The sequence below is a fragment of the Quercus lobata genome, chromosome 12 (assembly GCF_001633185.2).
Source record: "Quercus lobata isolate SW786 chromosome 12, ValleyOak3.0 Primary Assembly, whole genome shotgun sequence".
Lineage (NCBI taxonomy): Eukaryota > Viridiplantae > Streptophyta > Magnoliopsida > Fagales > Fagaceae > Quercus > Quercus lobata.
In genome coordinates, this window is record NC_044915.1 from 36,283,640 (window position 1) to 36,304,531 (window position 20,892).

Here is a 20,892-nt window from a genome sequence, read left to right on the forward strand (position 1 = left end):
CCCCCCCCCCACACTTATTATTTATCTCTTTTTACCATCCCTACGCATGTGACCAATAAAATTGAGAGGTTGCAAAGGGATTTCTTGTGGGGGGACTCCAAGACACATTCAGTGGGATGGGAGAAGGTGTGTGCACCTTTGAAAAATGGTGGGTTAGGAGTAAGGAAATTAACTACTTTTAATAAAGCCTTACTAGGGAAGTGGTTATGGCGGTTTAGGATTGAGGAGACAAGACTTTGAAGAAGGGTTGTAGCTCTCAAGTTTGGGGAAAAATGGGGGGGGGGGGGTGGGGATGGACTTCCAAGCTAGGTAGAGGGGTACATGGGTGTGGCTTGTGGAGGAGTATCTGCATGGGGTGGGAGGATTTTAGCAAAAATATTCGCTTTGTGGTAGAGATGGGAGATAGAGTTAAGGTTTGGACAAATCAATGGTGTGGGGATTCTCCACTTCAATTGACCTTTTCGAGTGTGTTTGGGATTGCTTCCAATAAAGAGGCATTGGTGGCCTCTTCTCTTGAACGGTTGGGGATAGAGGAACGGAGAAGTTGGAATGTTCATTTTACTCGGAGACCAAATGATTGGGAAATGGGTGGTGTGGATGAATTTCTCCATACTTTGGGTTCTAATCTTCCTCCCATTGAGAATAGAGATCGTATGTGATGGAAGTTGACAAAGAATGAGGATTTTGATATCCGTTCGTTTTACAATAACTTGAGAAGCCCCTTGCCCATTATTTTTCCTTAGAAAGGTGTTTGGAAGGTTAAGGCTTCTCGGTGTGTTTCCTTCTTTTTGTGGACTGCTTTATGGGATAGGATCCTTACAGTTGACAATTTAAGGGATAGAGGGATGGTTTTTATTGATTGGTGTATCATGTGCCGTTGTAATGGGGAGACAGTGGATCATTTGTTACTTGTGGAGTTTGGTGTTTAGATCTTTTGGGATTTCTTGGGCCTTGCCAAGATTGGTTGCGGATGCTCTATTTGGTTGGTGGAATTGGCCTGGAAAGCATGTGTCTAGCATTTGGAATTTAGCTCCATTATGCTTGATGTGGTGTCTTTGGAGGGAAATAGGAGGACGTTTGAGGACATGGAAAGTTCGGATGACTAGCTATTGGCTTCTTTCAGTGGCTCTCTGATTGACTGGTCTAGGGCTTGGGGACTCACCTCTAGTGATTCTCTCCCTTTATTTCTTAGCTCCCTCTTATGTAATTAGTATCTTTTCCTTCCTTTTTTCTTTTTTCTCTTTCTTTCCCTTTTTACTTTTGTCTCTGCCTTATGTTTTTCTGCATAAGGTAGTGTTCTTGAATATATATCTTTATTACTTATAAAAAAAAAAAATTTCTTGCTTTATCGCTAAGTAATATTTTTGTTTGATTTCTTGCTATATCGTTCAGTAATTCTACAATTCTGAGTTGCATTCTTTAAATATTATTGCTCTAAATGTCAGGAAAGGAAAGTATTTCTTTTGTAGAGAAGAGTTTTCTAATTATTTTATTTTTTGGCAATTTCTGCAATTTGGAGTGTATGACTTAGGGGTGTCAATGGTTGATCCAACCTATGAACATGACCTGAACACAATACAAGATTTTGCGGGTTAGTGTTAGGGTTAGGCCTTAGCGGGTTTGGGTGATAAATGGGTCAACCCGAAAGTGACCTAATAAGAAATGTGTTATAAGCGGGTCAATCTGCGTGATCCGTAATAGATATGTTTGACACACCAGTTTAGTTGTGTTAACTTTTATATCTAACCTATATTATAAACTTAAAAAGAAAAATTAGTAATTACAAAAACTTACAAGCGATACAATTGTAAACTAATACTTTATAAACCCTAGTTATGACCAGTATACTGTTTACACTAACTCTTTTAATATTGATATTTAGCATTTGGAAAATTTTGTTTGTTGAACTATGTTATTTTAAATTTGGGGTGAAGTGCATGCACTTCTTTTGGAGTTTAAAGATTTTATTTTTAGATGAATGTTATATTATTGTTGAACTATGTTATTTTGAATGTAGGTTGAAGACTTGAAGTGTATGCATTACTTTCGAAATGTAAAGAACTTATTTCTATATAGATGTTTTATTTAATATTAAGCAGGTTGAAATGGGTTGTGTCATGTTCGTGTCAAACTAATATAACCTATTTATTAAACGTGTCAAGTGGGTCGAGTTGTGTTAACCTGTTTCGTTAACAAGCTGGGTTAGGCTTGAAAAGCCACAACACAATTATTAAATGGGTTGAATTTGAGTTGAGGCATTTAGTCCAGTACTCCTGTCTCGACACAACACAACAAGACGCGCAATTCCAAATTGAGAAGCTAGTAACGTATGTTAAAATTGCAATCCGAATTGAGAAGCTAGTAATGCGGACAGGAAGCAGTTTTTTTTTTTCATTTTCATTTTTTGGGTGCTTGGTTGCTTAAGTGGTGGAGTTTGATTTGTCGATGATATTTCTTTTCTTCCCACTTTCAATTATTCTCTCTTACAATCCTAGTCTCATTCGGTTATGGTTTGAACTTACATTGAATTCTTTTCCCTTTGTACTGCAATCTTGATTCTGTCTTGGTTCAAATGCAGTAATGCAGGTAGATTGGTGGTGGTGATTGTCACCCGACCACGGTCGCTGTAGTAGAAAAATATCGAATAAGCTTTGCCCTGTTGGGCTTTCTAGGAATTAAATGTTTTTAACTATGTGTCTTTGGATTTGCACCATAATTCGTAAGATTAGCATGATAACTTGTATTTGAATGTGGTTATTTCTCTTATTTGTGTGGGGCAGGTAGATTGACACTGATACTGTTGTTGCCAGGGGAGAATTAGTCAGGTCATTGGTTTGTCCTGTGATTGGCATTAGTTGGGCTTTCTGTGAATTAAATGCTTTTAACTTATGTCTTTGAATTTTGCATCATTATTTATGAAATTTGTATATGTTGCTGATTGATTTCCAAGTCATAGAAAATGAGTGAGCAGATGCTATCATGACTTCTTTATAAGCTGGTGATGTGGTAGGGGAATGCTTGAAATCGGACACTTTTGCCATGAACTAAGCTTGCCCTCCGATTTAAGAACCTGCTTCTCCTGATTTTGTCCCTAGATGTTTGTTTTAAGGTTTTGTGACGAGTACTTTCCTAGCTCCTACAATTGTTTGTATGTCGAGAAAAAAATGTTTGATTATTTAAACTTGATATGTATGCTGGAGGGGAAATTGTACTTATCAAAAAAAAAAAAAAAAAAGCTGGAGGGGAAATTGTCATTTGGGCTTTCTTTTACTTGAGCAACATAGTTTTTGTAAATGTCTTACTTCAAAAATCGTGCTTGGGCTGTATAATTGAATTTGACAATGGAAAAACTCCTTTTATTCTCTCAGCTTTACTCCTCTTATATATCTTTTGATATACTATTCCTCGAATGTGTTTTTCTATTCCTGGTTGTTCAATTTGTTTTATAGATTTTGGTGTTTGGCTACTTTTCAAGCCATTAGTTGCAGCAAATTCTAGGTCAGTTTGGCTGTCTTGTATAGGAGGATAAATATGGTAATTATTGTTCTAAAAAGTTAAAATTTACTTTGTAAATGAAAATTGGTGCTTGCATTGTGTGTATTTCAGGCTTTATTTGTGTGGTTTACTTTTAACTAACTTGTAACTTTCTTTTCCCTTAGTGTTAGCTGGCTGGTTATGTGTTTAAAATATTAAAATTCACCATAGAAATGGCAATTTGTGGATTGTGTATATTTTGGCTGCATTTTTCCGGTTTCAACCAACTCCAGTGCTGCCAGCATTTTTGTTCTGCTTCCGTTTTCTATTGCCATCAACTTGACTTATACAACTTTTCAGAAATTAATATCGTCAATTTGTTAAATTACAACCATTGTATTTTTGAGCTTGTTCAGTATTGTGATTTATTTTCATTTTGAAATTATTGATGCTTTTCTCTATAACTACTTGCTTGACTCTTTATTCTTGGTTATCTTTTACTCTCTTTTTTAGGACACATTTCAATTTGTATTCTTTTAATTTGAGACTGGATTTTGTGTATTGTCAGTCTGCATTATCTGGATTTATCTATTTGTATGGGTCTTCATGCAATGCATGCATTTTCAGTTTGCTCTTGTGGGAGATTAATGGCTGCACCACTGAGTGATTGTACTTTCATTCAGTGCTTGTGTATTTGACTTAGTGTCTTGTTTCTGTTGTTATTCTCTGCTTTTATTGATACTTGCTCCATATCTAATTTGGATTTTAATCTGGCATTGCTACTTATTGGTTACAGGAAGTTGGATTTTTTTCCTCCTTTGGGCTGCTTAAGTAAGTGTATTTGATTTGGCAATAAGCTCTCCTTTCCTCCTGTTTTCGTTGTTCTCTCCTACAATCGTTAGAATTATAGGGAATAACTTCTTCTTTATTTAATTCTTTCTAATATTTAGGCCTACGATTTGTTTTCTAGGCTTTTGTTTCCAATTGGATTATAAAGGTTTCTTGGAATTACATGGATTTAACTTTTGTCTCTGGATATCATAGATTTTTTTGATTGATGCCCTTGTTACTGAATGTGAGTGAGCCAGATGCATCCCATGTTGAACCATGTTTTTTATTAGTTTGAAGATTTCACAACTATCTACTTGAGCAACAGAATCTTAGGTCTTTCCTGTACCTTTTCACCTTTTGTTTATAAGTATTTGAATTTTTTTCCTTGAACATGATCCTATTTCATTTTAATTTATTTTAGTGATTTTGGTACTTTTCAGTTTTTAAGGTGTTTGTTGCTGCAAATTTGTTTTTATAGATTGATCTGGTTTGTCTTCTTTAGTGGCACAAATAATTAAATTTTCCTTTCCCTTATTGTTGGGTGGCTGATTCTTGTATTCTGTGTATTTCAGGCTGCATTTCTGCAGTGTTAACTGATTACAGCACTGCTCAGCATGTTTGTTACTGCCATCTATTTGAACTTATTACAACTTTTTAGAATTTAAGATAATTGATTAATTCGTTATACATTAAAACCTCTTATGGTTTTTGGAGCTTTGGTAGATATGGTGATTATTGTCTTTGGGCAGTCATGGAAGATAGCAGTAGCTTTGTTTTAAACATGTCTGCCGTTTAAATGCCCTAAAAGTATAGGTTTATGCTCCTCTTTTAAACTTTTTTTTTTCCTTTTACTGTGAGCTGGCTGGTTACTATGGATTTAGAAATTGATATTCTCTTTTTAAATGACAATTGGTGCTTCTATTGTGGGCATTTTAGACTTCATTTGCGTGGTTCTAACTAATTCCAGCAATCTGAACATGTTTTTCCTGGTTCCATTTGTACTCATCACAACTTTTTAGAATTTCTTAAGATTTGCAAGTTAAATTTGTCATTTGCTCAACAACCTCATATGATATTTTTTGGTTTAGTCAATGGTGATTTATTGTCATTGGCAGCCATATAAGACAAGATCTGCATGCTTTAAACATGGCTGTTCTCTAAATACCAGAGAAGTTTAGGTTTGTGCTTCCTTATACTCACTCTATAGGTGATTTGGTAGGGTTTCAAAGTTATGTAGTTTTCTCATGTATTGTTGGATTATGCTTTGGGATATGAGGGTTTTTATGATTTTGTTACCCCTAAATCAATCAGTTTAATATGTGTAGGTATGGTATGTCTACTTGGGATGGAGTTTGATGAGGACCTAAGGAAATAATCTCTCTTTATCAATTGATTTCATTATTCTCTTCATAATAGTTGAATAATAATGTTTCTGCTTGTGTGTTTTTTTAGTTTGTCAGCCTACAGCTTCATTTTTGTTAGTTGAAGTCTTGCTATTTGTTGTCTATTTCTTCATCAATTGTCATTTTTTGTCAGCCTGCAACTGGAGTTTTATTATTTCTTGCTATTTGTTGTTAGTAAGTCTTGAATCTTGATGTATCTACAAAAAGGGAAGTTGTGATTTACAATCTTGATGTGTCTACAGAATTGGAAATGGTGATTTACTTGCGCAACAAAGTGTGTAGAATCTTTATATGAAGACCTAAGGCAATAATCTCTTTTTATTAATTGATCTCACTATTTTCTCCCCAATATGTGAAGAATAATGTTTCTGCTTGAATGTTTCTTTTGTTTGTTGGCTTGCAACTTCATTTCTGCCCCAAAATATACCCCCACACAGTCCAACTTCTATGAATGTGGTTTGTATAGTTGGACTGTGTGGGGAGATAGTTTGGGGCTCATGTCTCCGTCACCCCAATTCTTGTGCTTAAAAATTGGATGCTGTATATCAAATTGAGTGACAATTTAATGGGGGACCTCAGGCAATAATAAGCTCTCTTATTGTCTTGATTTCATTATTCTTTTCCTTTAATTTGAAGTTTTAAGTATTGGAGTAAGACATTTATCAGTTAGAATAACAATTTGTTTGACTGACTTTGGATTGAGAATAGGCTTCTATTGTTGTTGTGTTTTAGTTTTTGCTTTTGATCCTAATAGTCCCTTAATTACTTGCTTGACCCTTCAGAGATTTTTGGTTTTCTATTATATATTTTCTTTTCTTTCTTTGTACTCTTTTTTTAAAATAATAGTAACAATAATAATGACGCTTATTATTTTAATCTACATTTTTATTAGTGGAGATTGGATGTCTTCCCAGTCTGCGTTGTCAGGTTTTGTTTAATTTAAGTGGTGATGCATTTGCGGTACTTTAGCTAGGGTTGGTCTTGTTTTGTTGCTTCCTGATGAAACATGCTTTTGAATAGTGTTGTTCTTTATTATTTTAATATTTTTTTCCTTAAAAAGAATATTATAATTTAAAGTTGTCCTAAACTATGTAGCTGGAATTCTGTGTTTTTCAGTTTGCTCATGTAGGAGGTCAATGCCAGCCTAGAATGCATGGACACAGACATGGGTACAGATATGACACAGCGACACGAGCAATTTTTGAAAAATTATAACATGAAACGAGAAGTACGACACCGGTATGACACGGGTATGATATAGGTATGGCACCCTAAATGAAGTGTTCGTGCATCCTAAATGCCAGCACCACGAAGGGTTTGAGCTTTCATGTAGCACTTGTACATCTTTCTTCTTGTCGTGTTTCTATTGATGTTTTCTTGCTTTTCGTGGAACCTGGTTATATTATGTTAGCAGCTATGTTTCTAGTTTGTATTGTCACATTGTTTGTATGCAGGAAACTAGAATTTTTTTGGGTGCTTTACAGCTTAAGCAGCTGAGTTTGATTTGGTGATAAACTTTTTTCTTGCCTTTTTTTTTTTTTCTGCTTCAAGCATAATAATTTTAAGGATACATTTTTGTTGTTTTAATTCCTTCTATTACTTGGGTTTATGACTGAATTTCCTAGGTTTCGTTTTCGAGAAGGATTATAATTCTGAGTCTTGCGAAGTGAGGGTTTGAAATTTCTATTGCAGTTCTTCTCCCTTTGTATTGCTGTATTATTTTATTTTTGGTCATTATGTGTTGGCAACCTCAATAATGAATTCACAGCTTAATCTGGCAATGCCTCGTATTGGCACAGGCCAGAATTATTATTGTAGTGCGACCTGAATATGGTTGATGAGGGAATGCTTTTGCTTTCTCTTCTCCTCGCATTTGTTGGGCTTTCTGGGAGTTACATTGGTATGCATTGTAATTTGTTTACTTGGATTATTGCTAATGAATTCCTTGTCCCCCAATATCTGACAACAGAGAAGAGCTAGGCTTTCTGAGTTAGAAGGATTTGTCTTTATATTTGTTGCATTCTTTGAAATATAGTAGTTCTTTCATTTGTTGTTTTGCAACTTCTGTGATTCTTTGTGCATGTTAAAAATCTATTCCTTATATGTCTACAGGAACTGGTATTTTTTGTTCTCTGCTTGGCAGCTTAAGCAGGCAAGTTTGTATAGGTGATAATCTCTTTTCCTTCTACTTTCAATATTCTCTTTTGCAATCATGAGAAATTAAAAACTTTTGCCTTGTTTTAATTTCTTTTGAAATATATAGTTCTTTCACAATCATTATCCGGATTTATCCATTTGTATGGGTCTGATGTGATGCGTGTGAATTAAGGCTAATTTGATTTTGTTTCTTTTCAATCATACATGATTTTGTGTTTTGAGTGGTGTTGCTCTTTGTTTTTTTCTTTCCTCTTTAAAAAAATAATTTTTATAATTTAGAGTTGTTCTGAATTTTAGCTTTGGAATGCATGTATTTTACAGTTTGCTCTTGGGGGAAATTAATTCCTGCACCACTGAGGGATTGCACTTTCATTCAGTGTTTGTGCATTTTTCTTAGTGTCTTGTTTCCGTTGTTAATCTCTGCTTTTAGTGATACTTGCCCTGTATCTTATTTGGATTTTAATCTGGCATTGCTACTTATTGGTTACAGGAAGTTGGATCTTTTTTCCCCTTTTGGGCAGCTTAAGTAGTGGAGTTGATGGCAATAAGCTCTCTTTACCTCCTGTTTTCGTTTCTCTCCAACAATCATTCTAGGCTTCGGTTTTCCAAGTGGATTATAAAGCTTTTTTGGAATTACATGGATTTAACTTTTGCCTCTGGATATTATAAATTTTCTTGATTGATATCCTTGTTACTGAATGGGAGTGAGCCAGATGCATCCCATGTTGAACCAAAGTTTGTTATTAATCTGAAGATTTCACAACTATCTACTTGAGCAACAGAATTTTTGTAACATTTTAAGTCTTTATCGTGCCTTTTCATCTTTTGTTTATAAGTATTTGAATTTTTTTCCCTTGAACATGATCCTATTCCATTTTAGTGATTTTGGTACCTGGCAGTTTTAAGGTGTTTGTTTCTGCAAAGTTGGTTTTATAGATTGATCTGATTTGTCTTCTTTAGTGGAACAAATAAGTGAATTTTCCTTTCCCTTATTGTTTTGTGGCTGATTCTTTTATTGTGTGTATTTCAAGCTGCATTTCTGCAGTCTTAACTGATTCCGCACTGCTCAGCATTTTGTTACTGCCATCTACTTGAACTTATTACAACTTTTTAAAATTTAAGATAATTGATTAATTCATTATAGATTAAAACCTCTCATGGTTTTTGGAGCTTTGGTGGATATGGTGATTTATTGTTTTTGGGCAGTTGTGGAAGATAACAGTAGTTTGCTTTAAACATATCTGCTCTTTAAATGCCTTAAAAGTATAGGTTTATGCTTCCTTATGTCTTTTGTATTGGTGAGATATGGTTTTGAAGTTATTACTGTGTGGGGGGATACAAGGGTTGTATGATATACTGTTTCCCCTAATCCTGATTTCTTTTTCCTTCCCAAATTGTGAAATTATAATGTTTGTGCTTGTGTGTGTTTCTTTTAGCGCGTCAGCCTGCAAATTGCATTTCCTGGAATTGGTTTCTGAGTGGTTTTTACTTTAGAAAACATCATGAATGTAAATATTCTCCTTCCTTAAAGTGCTGGAGCTTTAGAAGTATTTGATTAAAAAAATTTAGTCAGCAAGTCTCTTAAAAAATTAATAATTTTTAAATTTTATGTTGACTTTAGTTATCTTACATTTACTTTTTATATATTTTATGTACTTTTGACATAAATATAGTATTCACTTCTCCCTTAACTACTTGACTTTTCAGGGTTGTTGATTTTCTCTTATATTCTGTCCTCTTATTTTGTTTGCTTGAGAATCATTGTATTTTTTAAATTAGTACTAACAAAATTTTATGTTGACCATAATTATTTATGGTAAACTTTTTGTTTCTCTTGATATAATATTCATTTTTCCCTTAATTACTCTTTTTTTTTTTTTTTTTTAATTTTTAAATTTTTTTGTAATCTCCTTATTATTTATTTATTTATGGAGCTTAGATTAAATGTATTATCAGGCTGCATTGGGGCTGGGGTTATGATTCAACAACAAATGCAGTGTTTTAACTAATGCTGTTTCAATTTTGTTTCTTCCCGGTCGTACATGCTGAGGAGTAGACGACTCCTCTCTTTTTTTGCTTGTAAATATTCTTGTGATTTACTCTTGTCCTGAAGTGCTTCTTGGACTGTGTGTATTTTCAGTTTGCTATTGTGGGAAATCGAGGCCATCACCTTTGAGGGTTCGCGCTTTCATACAGTCTTGTAACTTTGTCTTAGTTTCTTGTTTTTATTGTTAGCTTCTTGCTGTCAATGCACAACTCGATCATCCTGTTTTGGCAGCCCGTTTCCAGTTTGAATTTTAGCTTGGCAGGTCCATTTATGGCCTACAGGAACTGGATTTTTTGGTGTTTGGAAGCTAATGTGTTTGATTTGGTGATGAGCTCTCTTTTCCTCCCATTTTTTCTTTTGGTATTTTCTCCTACAATCATGAGATTTAGATGTATAATGGTGTTGGCAGCCTCATACTCGATTTGCAGGTTAATTTGGCAATGCCTCTTATTGGTGTGGGGAAGAGGTTCTTGCTTTATTCTGTCACAATATGCTGATTGTTTTCTTAGTTACTAAATGTGATTAAGCTGATGGCTCCTCCTTTTCTGGACTTATATTTGAGCATTGTGTACCTTATGCTTGTCTATATGCTGGGGATGTTCATTTTGTGATTTTGTGTTGAATACTTTTCTAGTGTTACGCATTGGGGATTAAGTTTGGGTTAATTAAAAAATTTATATTGACGATTATTATTTATTGTAAGTGTTTTGCTGTTGTATTTTATATTTACTTTTGATCATAGGTATAGAACTAATTTAACTCTGCCTGTGTTTGTGCTTACTTGTTTGCAGCTGATCCCAAGCCCAGAAAAAGGAGGGGATATAGTATTTATTTCTCCCTTAATTACTTGCTTGAGCTTATTTATTGATATTCTCTTCTCTTTGTGTTCTTTCTTGCTCCTTAATCACTCGTTTATTTTTAAATAGATAGTTGCTTATTTTTTTATTTAATATTTTTATAATAGAAGCTTGGATTATCTGTGATTTGCCAGGTTACATTTTTGGGTTTCCTATAAGAACTGCAGCCTTGTGCAGTGTGATTCAATTCCGGGTTTTTAACCTAGGCTGAATTTATTTTTTTCTTGCTTCTCAATTATTAGGCCATCAGTTTAAATTTTCTATACAATTCTGCTGTAAATTTAAATAAGAGCTTTCGAATTAACTATCAAATGGCTCTAGTGGAGTAAATCTTGTATACATTTCTTCTCTTTTGCATCTTCCAAATCTAATGTTCTATTAAACATCTATCAAATTTATAAATTGAAATTTATTTTCCTTGTGTCAAGTAGTCCTCATAATAGTGACGATTTTGTCTTCTTTTATAGAATTTGTAGCATTTTCCATCTTTTCAGCTACCCATAAAATGCACAAAGAAATCAAAACATACCAAAGAACTGAGTGACAATGTGTGAATAAGTTCAAGGTTTTCATATAATTTCTAATTTACTTTTGGCAGAGTGATAATTGGATGGGAAGGAGGTCAGACAGCGCCATTTCAGTAATCCAAAGACCATAGTCCATATACCAATAGACCATGTCTTTTGTTTTGGATCTCCTGTGTCAATGTGTGTACCAGGATGTCACGCAAGATACTATGGCTTGCACGTTTTATTTCTTTCTTCTTTACTTAATTCTTCTTCGTCAATTGGTGTATAATCACTTAATGCTTTTGAAATTTTCTGCACACTTTGAGTGCTGGCAGCATCAGAGATACTTTGGTGAGAAAGTATATAGTGTCTGGAGGTTATTTTCCTTTATTTAAAAGAACAATCTTAAGTCAAAGATGCATATCAGTTTTTTGATAAATGTACTGCAAGAGAATAGGAGCTAAGTGGCACTAAAATGAGTGATCATGTTATATTTTATGGATATGATTTCCATCCTTTCACTTCTTTCTTTTCGCTCATCATAGTTTGCTCATTTGAAGCTTTGGATTTTTGTTTTCTGAAATAATGGGGGCTCGATTGAGTTCTTATTGTTTGCATTTGCTACATTTTATTATTGTTAGCTTAAGTAGTAATTATTTACTATGTATTGGTGGTTTGAACAGTCAAGAAAGGAACTTGAGAAATCATAAAATAATTTTATTATTATTATTTTTAAAATTCTTACAGAATTGGAGGTAATAGAAGAGGACATGATGAAAGGAGAAGGGAAGAATCTAAAGAGCGCAGCAGAAGACAACATGTTGAGCATTATGCAAGTTGTGTCTCTTTGTGGTTCTAATCTCATCGAGGTACTCTTTTTTCATTTTCAACTCAGATGCTACTAGTGTGCTTCCTCTGTCTGTTTGTTCATTTGTTTTAATAATTTTTCATATTACAGATGGTGAATTTGGTTCTACTCAATATTGATTATCTGCCACCAAGGTTGATTACTACCAAACAAACATGGACCTCTCCTCCTTCCTCTCTACAAAGGAAAAAGGGGAAATGAGAAAGAAATAGAGAGGGAAAAAAGGGTTCTCTTTCATGCAATTGGAGTCTGTAGAAAAATGCACCCATTTGATGATCTTCTCTATCTTGAGGATATTGTGGAGTCAAAGATCCAATTTCTTTCTGAACATTCAAGATATTACTCTTAATTTTGCAATTAGAACCTACTTATTAATAATCTTGCACCAGTCATCAATACTATGTATGTAATATTAACTATTAAGAAAGTAAATTTCCGACAGCTTTCATCTCTATTTTTTTCTTTCAAATTAATCTATTTCAAGGAAATTTTCAGATGATTTAGATAGACTATGATGAGATGATGTCAGTATTTTAAAAAACTCTAAACCATTCACATATTCCTCTCTATTTCTCAATTCCCGTTTTGTTTGTGGTTGTTCTGCTTTGGGTGGGTGTGTTTAGGTGTTTTGACAACATGTGCATTTGGGTGGTTTTGTTAAGGGGTGGCACTTGGTGTTCATGTGTCTTAAGTATGCTCCATGATGACTTCCTTTTCTTTTATTGCTGAAGATGCAGACAGTTAGTTGGCAGATTTCAAAGAGTGGTTTGACTATATTTCTCATAAATTCTCAGACCCAAAAGTATGTTCCACCACAATTTTGATGATAAAATATATTTTGTATCTTCTATTTTATGGTGTTGACAGCTTCCAATTTTCATAGGATCTTTCTTTGAGAAGACAGTTTCAAATTTAGGTGTTAATTATTATTTACATTTGGGTATTATTTTGGTTCGATTGTTTACGATTTAGGTTTTTCAGTTAGATGTAGTTTTGTTTGGGTATTTTGGCTTTGCTTAAATTGGTGTAGGGTATCTCATCCATCTATTTTGTTTGTGAATGGGAATCAATTTTGCATATTTGGGTTGTCTTGATTTTGGATTGCACATTCTAATTAAGAGAAAGATGAAGATTTGCTCTATCACTCTGTTGATGGCCATTTTGGAAGTCCAAGTGGAAAGGAGAAGTCCAGCAACGCGGATAGAAAAGAGTTGGTAAATGGATAGAAAATCCATTAAGCCCAAGCGGCAAAAATAATGGATCACAGGTCCATGAGATAAACAAATGGGCCTTGAGGAGGCAAATAGGCTTAAAGGAGTCCGGAAAGAGAGAAAAAAAGAGAGCAAACCATGGGTAGTATATGATGTGGAAAAGTGAGAATAGGCCACGACAGACCCAAAGTAATGAAAGCAAAGAAAGTAAAGGGTTGATGGCAAGCCCATGAGCCCCAAGGATGAGGGATAATGTAATTGGGCCAGGGAAGTCTAAAGAACTCAGTAAAAGCCCATTGGAATGCAAAGTTAAGAAAAGGGCCAAGGAAGCCCAAGGAAAGCAAATGGGCTAGAGACGCCCAAGAGAAAACAAATGGGACATAGGAGCCTGCCAGTGATGTAATAAAAGAACCAATGGCCGTATTGGTCCACTGGAATAAGAATAAATGGCAGGTCCAAAGAGACCTAGCAGGATTGGGGCAAACAACTTCTCAGCAAGAATAATAGAGTGGTATGGTAGGAGATGATAGCAGAAAAAGGGATGGGCTGAAGAAAGGCAAAGCCCACCGTCAAGCAAGGCCCAGCCCCTGAGTGGGGCAAGCCATAAAAGAAAGGGAAACCATAAAATAGTAAAAAAATGGATGGCAGACTGTGCAGGCCAACCATGGTGAACGCATGAGCAGCAGATAGATTTTGGATATACATGGAAGAAAGGCAAGCGCAAGGCCCAAATATCACCAACCTGTACCCAGCCAATACAGGACATGGTGAGGTTATGGGTCAGCGGTAAGAGGGCATGGTTTGGCGATGGGGAAAGGAGAAAAACCTATTCTGAGATTCCTACTCGGGCTCTTTTGGCGGAAGTGTTCTGCTGAAATGACATACCATCCAAAAGAAGTAAAGTTGAATTGGAACCACTAGGTGCATGCCATGAGGGATAGGGAGAGAGAATGCACCCACACCATAGTAGGGAAGGGTGCTACGGCAGACAAACAAATAAAATAATTTTCTTTTGTTTGGTAATGGAGAGTGGGACACAGACGGACTAGTGGTGGTTGGCAAGTACACTCAGACCAAATAAAGGAGGTTAAGGGCTAAAATAGTAAAACCCGGTCACGGCAGGCACTATAAAAAGAGGCCCTTGCCGTGAACAGGGGACGACACCAGGACCAGGGGATAGGAACTCGAAAAACCGGGAATAGAAAACAAGTATTGAGAAAAAGAGAAGAAAAAAAAAAGATAAGAAAGGGGAATATTAGAAGAGAAGGAAAGAAAAAGATAGAAAGTTAGAGTGGCAAGCATGCACCAATAGGTTGATTCCCTCTCTCCCTCTCAAAGTCCTGCTCTCTGTCAGAAACAAAGAATTCTCTTATGCACCAACCATTCAGGTCCGTTTCCCTCAAAGTGATTAATTTTCATGGCAGGATTTCTCTAAGAGATTATTCACGTTGAGAAGAGACGTTCTTCCCTCTCTGATTTTGGTCTTGCGGATAAGATTTAATCTGATTCATTTATTCTTTTGATTAACCCATATACTACCCAATTATTCCCCTTACTTTCTTTATAAAAGTAATTGTTGTTAAATTGTGATTATCTTTTCTTGATTAGGGATCATCAATTCACTTTAATTAAGAAGTCAAAGTACTTTCTTTTGTCTTATTATTATCATATCTACTTGCCACGACTCATCTAAAACAGCTCTGCTTGCCGTAAGCACGCTCTTGGCGAACAAGACATAGTTTGCGCACAAGTCGGATCAAATTGAGTTGCAGCTAGACCGATCTCAACTCTCTTACTCAGAATACTTAGGCCCAGTACCGCAGGAGACAGCCTAGCCCGATATAACCAAAAAGGCCAACTACACACTCAAAACACAAACCTTTTAACAATCAAAACTACACCAAAGTTTTATTTTAAAATTTAATTTTTTGGGCAAGGTGATGTTAATGAACCTTTAAACATTTCTTTCAATTCCAACTAGTCACTTGGAAAAATTTGTTATTAGGTCTCAAAAGGGTTGTTAATTAGTTCATGGCATTCCAAAGTGATTGGTCCCTTTTTTTTAAGCCATTGGAAATATGCAGTTTAATCTTGAACCACAAGAAGTATTGTTAAGAATGTCATTTGAAATTGAATGAGAAAAATAAATCAGAGAAGAAGACAACATTTGATGTTTAGAGTGTTGGGTCAAATATTTTCAAATCTTAGCATCTATCTAGAGATTCTATCTTCGAAAGTCTCATATACAGTTTTTCTGTTTCTTAGTTTTTATTTTTATTTTTATTTTATTTATTATTTATTATTTATTATATATATATATATATATAAAAGAAAAAGAAAACTAAGAAAAAAAAATTGCTAAATCCTAAATCAGTTTTTACATATTCTTGATTCTTGTTATACAGATTATTTACAAATAGAATGTGCCTTTAACCGATAGTTGTTCTTTCAAATTATTGTTGAACATTAAATTTATGTTTTAAACCAGTTTTATCTTGGTTCTGTGAATCTGTACTGTACATGCATGTGTCTGCACCAGTGCACCTACACCCAGTCATTGACGAACATACTGGATAATTTATGCCATAGTAATCCGATGAAGTTTACAGAGTGCAACCCAGCACATCATGCACTATCAGTTTTGAATATATTTTAGTAGGAATAGAAGCCGGGGGGTTTTCTATTCTCTGCCCTTGCCCCACTTCCACTTCAGGGCAAGGTTTTTTTTTTTTTTTTTTTTTTTTTTTTTTGGGTCCCATTCTAATGGGTGCCCGGGTGTACCCATCCCACCATGCCCAAATTATATATATATATATATATATATATATAAAGTTTATTTTGAATGTATTAAATTAAAACTCGTAAAAAAAAAAAAGTCTAACATTACAAAATCTCCTTAAAGCATAACAATACAACAATTAAAGTAATAAGAAATAAAAAAAACCAATTCAAACATTACAATACAACAATTAAAAAATATAAACAACGTAAATATTAAAACATAAATGTATAAATTCAATAATATAATATAAAAAACATCATAAATTTAAAGTTAGGAGACTAAAAATATGTACGTGTCTTATAAAAAGTATACAAAAATATTTTTTATTATTAATTATATATAAATGGGGCGAGTGCAGACAAGGCGGGTATACTCATTTCATTAAGGGCAGGTGAGACAGGTATCCGCGGGTGTTGGTTTAATTGCCATCTCTATATTTTAGCATCATTTATTATTTTGTGAATTTTTCTTTGTTAGTTTGCGAATTTTGGGTTACTAAGTAAGTTTGTAGGTTTTTGCAGAGGTGTTTTTTTTTTTTTTTTGGTGGTGGGGGGGTGGGTAGAGAAATTTAATGCAGTGATCAATATCACTAACACAGGATTACGATTAATGAAAATCAGAACAACTATGAATGGTTCAAAGGTTAAATTCAAATGTTTTGCTCAAAGAATAATATGTTTATGTTAATATAGTCACAGTTCAAATTTTATTGTAATTTCTTTGAGTTTATTTACAATTGATAATTATGTAACGTATATCACACAAATAGAGGTGGATCTTCTTCTGAGAAAAAATGTGATAGTATTGCATTTCATTTGCCTATAAAATCTTTTTTATTAATGCTTTGTTCCATCCACAACTGAAATTCTGATTCGGCCCCATATGATATGTTGATTACCAAAAAAAGGAAAAACGGCCCAAAGCCGATGAACCCTTGCAAAGAAATATTGAAAGAATCGTAAAATTTTGGGTAAGTTACAATCAAGCATCTTCTATGCCTCCATCCATGAGTGTTTTAATTTCAAATACTCTCACTTTCATGATTTCATTTAATCATTCCTGGCATGTAATAGATGAACAAATTAATCATCCTTAAGCAATGTTTTATACTACATTATTACATTGTTGGTCAGCACAAAAAAACCAAAAGGTCGAACAGCTTATCTATATTTTGGATTTGACAACAAGAATTAGCATGATTGGCTACAGTTATAGAAAAGTATAAACAAAGGAGATCCAGAACCCGTGCAGCACCATGATATCAAGCAACATGATTGATTTTTCAAGCATACTTGTTAAGACCATGAAAGAAGCGGTGTTTTCTACCCCTTGAGTGCTTTTGAGAATCCTTTGACATGACGTAGGGGATGAAGTGTACCTACATTGGCACAGCATATCACCATTTACTTACACAAGTACCCAAGCATTATATCTTGAGTAATAATATCAGAACAATTCCATGAATACACATATACAAGACAATGAAAGAGAGAACCAATTATGAGGAACTTATTTCATTTTGATCACAATATAGAGATTAAGGGGATTTGGATGTTCCACAAAATTTAACTATCTCCACCCTGTTATTCATGGCCTTTGAAGATAGAAATAAAGTGAAACATTAAAGAAGCCTGATAAAATTATATGTTTTCATTGGAGCAACAAAGTTTTAACTTTACCAACACTTCTAGGGAAGGCTCCCACTTTCCAAAATGGCTCAATGAAGAATGCAGATTCCTAATTTTTAGTTCTGATGGATATGTATGACAAAATGAAAACATAAAATTTTGTAAGTCAACTAGCTAAACGGCACTTCCTCCCCCACAAGTGTGGGTAGAGGATGAGGTCGTGTGTTTCAAATCCACTGGGTGTTTGTGAAACTTACCCGTCAAAAAAAGAAAGAAAAATTGTAAGACAACTAGATGCACCCATACTTAACGAAATCATCAAAATGACTCAATCCATGGAAATCAAGCCTTCACAATAAATACAAGAATTTTTCAACAGGACATCTAGGTAGGTAAATTGAAGAAATGGTACCCATGCAAATTTTTTTTTGGAAGTTAATAAGGTGTAGAACTAAACCTGAGAATTATTACGTATGCCATAATCCTGAAGCACAGAGTTATCATCAAGTAGCTTCTCCTTATTGTATGATAGGCAAAAATTTGCCCAAACATGCTTCCTGCACATAGGTGACATACAAACATAATACATCAGTATGAACCGGTTGTTTCAGTTTCCATATGGATTAAAAAGGAAACAAAAATGCTTCCTATAAAAGCTAATTTTAGCATTTCTTTTACATTTTATTTTCTCCATTTTTCTATCTGAGAGGCAGCATTCATCAAATATAACAAAAAGGTTGATAGGCTGCTCTAAATGCAAAATTTGACAAGTACTAAGAAAAACTTATGATATTTGCAAATTCCCATTATTTATGTTTCAAGGGATCAACTGGGCTTTGGCTCAAGCAGTAAAGGTAGGATTGGGATTGGGTCTTTTAATGAATCATATTGTAGTGAAATAAAAGAAAAAAATCGCAAAGATTATACAAGTAACTCGGTATGCTTCATAGGTTGCCAATTGATGTACTATATAATTAACCAAAAGAAGTTACCATGAAATGTGACGATGACCCATTTTGGATTGCTCCACATTGTTCACTTTCTTCTTGATTGCAAGCTTCAAATCCTTGACCGTTGCCGAATTCATCAGTGCCACATCTTCATCACCACCAAGTGAGAATGAAATTTAAAATATTTTTAGTTGACAGTCACATGCTTGTCAAAATGCCAAGCTGAGAGGGAGAAAGAGAGAGTACCGAAGGAAGAGTCATCCAATTTGAGGATGGAGATACGCATGGCGCTACCCAATTCGAGGCTGATGAGAGTGTCCACGTCCGATAAGGTTGGATTCTTGGGCACATCAGCAAGTATAGGATCATGGAGTAGAGCGGCAAGCGTTGAGTTTAACCTTGCCTTCTTCACGTAATCTTCCACGTTTTCTTCCCTTTTCACACTAGATTCCATCATCATCACGTGTGCGTCTCCTTCTCTCTTTCACTCTGAAATCTCAAATGATCAACAAGCAAGCAAGGTACTGGAATGGAAGGATGATTTTTCAACGTCAAGCTTAACTAACTCGACAAAAGATGAATCTAGGCTTGAAATTTGACTATAGGCTCAGCATTCCTTTATCATTAATTGTTGGGTGATGGTTCAGCCCACAAAGTAAAAGCCCACATATGGACTTGTTTTTGTTCCGTGGCTAACTAGTATTCCTAGTTCAAGTATATTTTGTATTTGTGTGATACAAGGATGGTGTGGCGGCTAGGGTTATTTAAATAAGGATTATATGTGATATTTTTTTTTTTGGGTGTGTGCCGCATATGAAAAAGAAAGGGGTAGGTGCCGCACAGTGAAAAAGAAGGGGTGCCGCATAGTGAAAAAAGAAAAGAAAAAGAATTGTTGTCTTTGAGGAAGATAATTTGTGTGTATGAGAGAAAAGAAAAATAAGAGAGATATTTTTTTTAGTCGTGAGATATACACAAGAATTATTGTAATTGATTTGATAATAGTGAAATTATTTGGATTTTGTCCCGTGATTTTTCCCTTCAAAGAGAAAGGGTTTTTAACGTAAATATTTGTGTTCTTGTGTGTGATTGCTAATATTTGTGATAATATTATTTGGGACTCAAAAAGTGGTATTTGAGCTAAGGTTAGAGTGAAAGCGATGGCCGGAGAAGAAGGCAAGGGTACAGGAATTGAGAAATTTGATGGAACAGACTTTGCGTATTGGAGGATGCAAATTGAAGATTATCTCTATGGGAATAAATTGCATCTGCCTCTTTTGGGGACGAAACCGGAAACTATGAAGGATGAAGACTGGAACCTTCTTGATAGACAGGTATTGGGAGTTATTCGATTAACTCTGTCAAGATCAGTTGCACACAATGTTGTGAAAGAAAAGACCACTGTGGATTTGATGAAAGCTTTATCTAGCATGTATGAAAAGCTGCCGGTTAACAACAAGGTGTATCTAATGAAGAAGTTATTTAATTTGAAGAAGACAGAAGACACTCCTGTAGCGCAGCATCTAAATGAGTTCAATACAATCACAAATCAATTATCCATGGCGGGAATTGAATTTGATGATGAGGTTCGTGCATTGATATTTTTGGCTTCTTTACCAAATAGTTGGGAAGCCATGAGAATGGCGGTGAGTAATTCTGCAGGGAAAAGCAAACTCAAATATGACGATATTCGAGATTTGATTTTAAGTGAAGAGGTTTGCAGGAGAGATGCAAATATAGACAATGCACAAGACCAAGCTTTTGTCATGGAGAACAAGAGTAGAGGTAGAAGCAGAGGACCTAATGATCGGAAATTCAATGGTAGGTTACAATCAAGGGATATATCTCAATTCAAGGAAACTAGAGAATGCTTCCATTGTGGGAAATATGGTCACTTAAGAAGAGATTGTTGGAATCAAAATAAGGAACAAAATAAAGGAAAATATGAAAAGAATGATAGTGAGAAAAATACTATAGTTGCTGTGATTGATGAGGATGTTGTGGTGCTCTCTATTGAAGAGCAAAAGTGTGAGCATGTTGCTAATAATGATGTTGAGTAGGTTGTTGATTTTGCAACCCCCTACCATATTATCCCTACGAAGGGGTTGTTTACCACATATAAATCAGGAGACTTTAGTACAGTGAAGATGGGTAATTCTAGTTACTTAAAAATTGTGG

General features: G+C 34.7%; 1 protein-coding gene across 1 annotated transcript; it reads right to left on the minus strand.

The window, feature by feature from the left end:
- Positions 1-17,152: 17,152 nt before the first annotated feature.
- LOC115970781 (U11/U12 small nuclear ribonucleoprotein 25 kDa protein) lies at positions 17,153-19,453 on the minus strand. The gene is made up of 4 exons (XM_031090386.1): positions 18,964-19,453; positions 18,760-18,865; positions 18,225-18,324; positions 17,153-17,517 (listed from the first exon to the last, which is right to left on the minus strand). Exons 1-4 carry the CDS (start codon positions 19,175-19,177, stop codon positions 17,422-17,424), a joined length of 516 nt encoding a protein of 171 aa, XP_030946246.1. The 5' UTR covers positions 19,178-19,453; the 3' UTR covers positions 17,153-17,421.
- Positions 19,454-20,892: the final 1,439 nt, after the last annotated feature.

Coding starts and splice junctions, on each gene's coding strand:
- LOC115970781 (XM_031090386.1), bottom strand. CDS start 19,177: ATGATGATGGAATCTAGTGTGAAAAGGGAAGAAAACGTGGAAGATTAC. Junction 18,866..18,963: donor ATTGGATGACTCTTCCTTCG/GTACTCTCTCTT, acceptor GTGGTGATGAAG/ATGTGGCACTGATGAATTCG. Junction 18,325..18,759: donor GGTCATCGTCACATTTCATG/GTAACTTCTTTT, acceptor ACCTATGTGCAG/GAAGCATGTTTGGGCAAATT.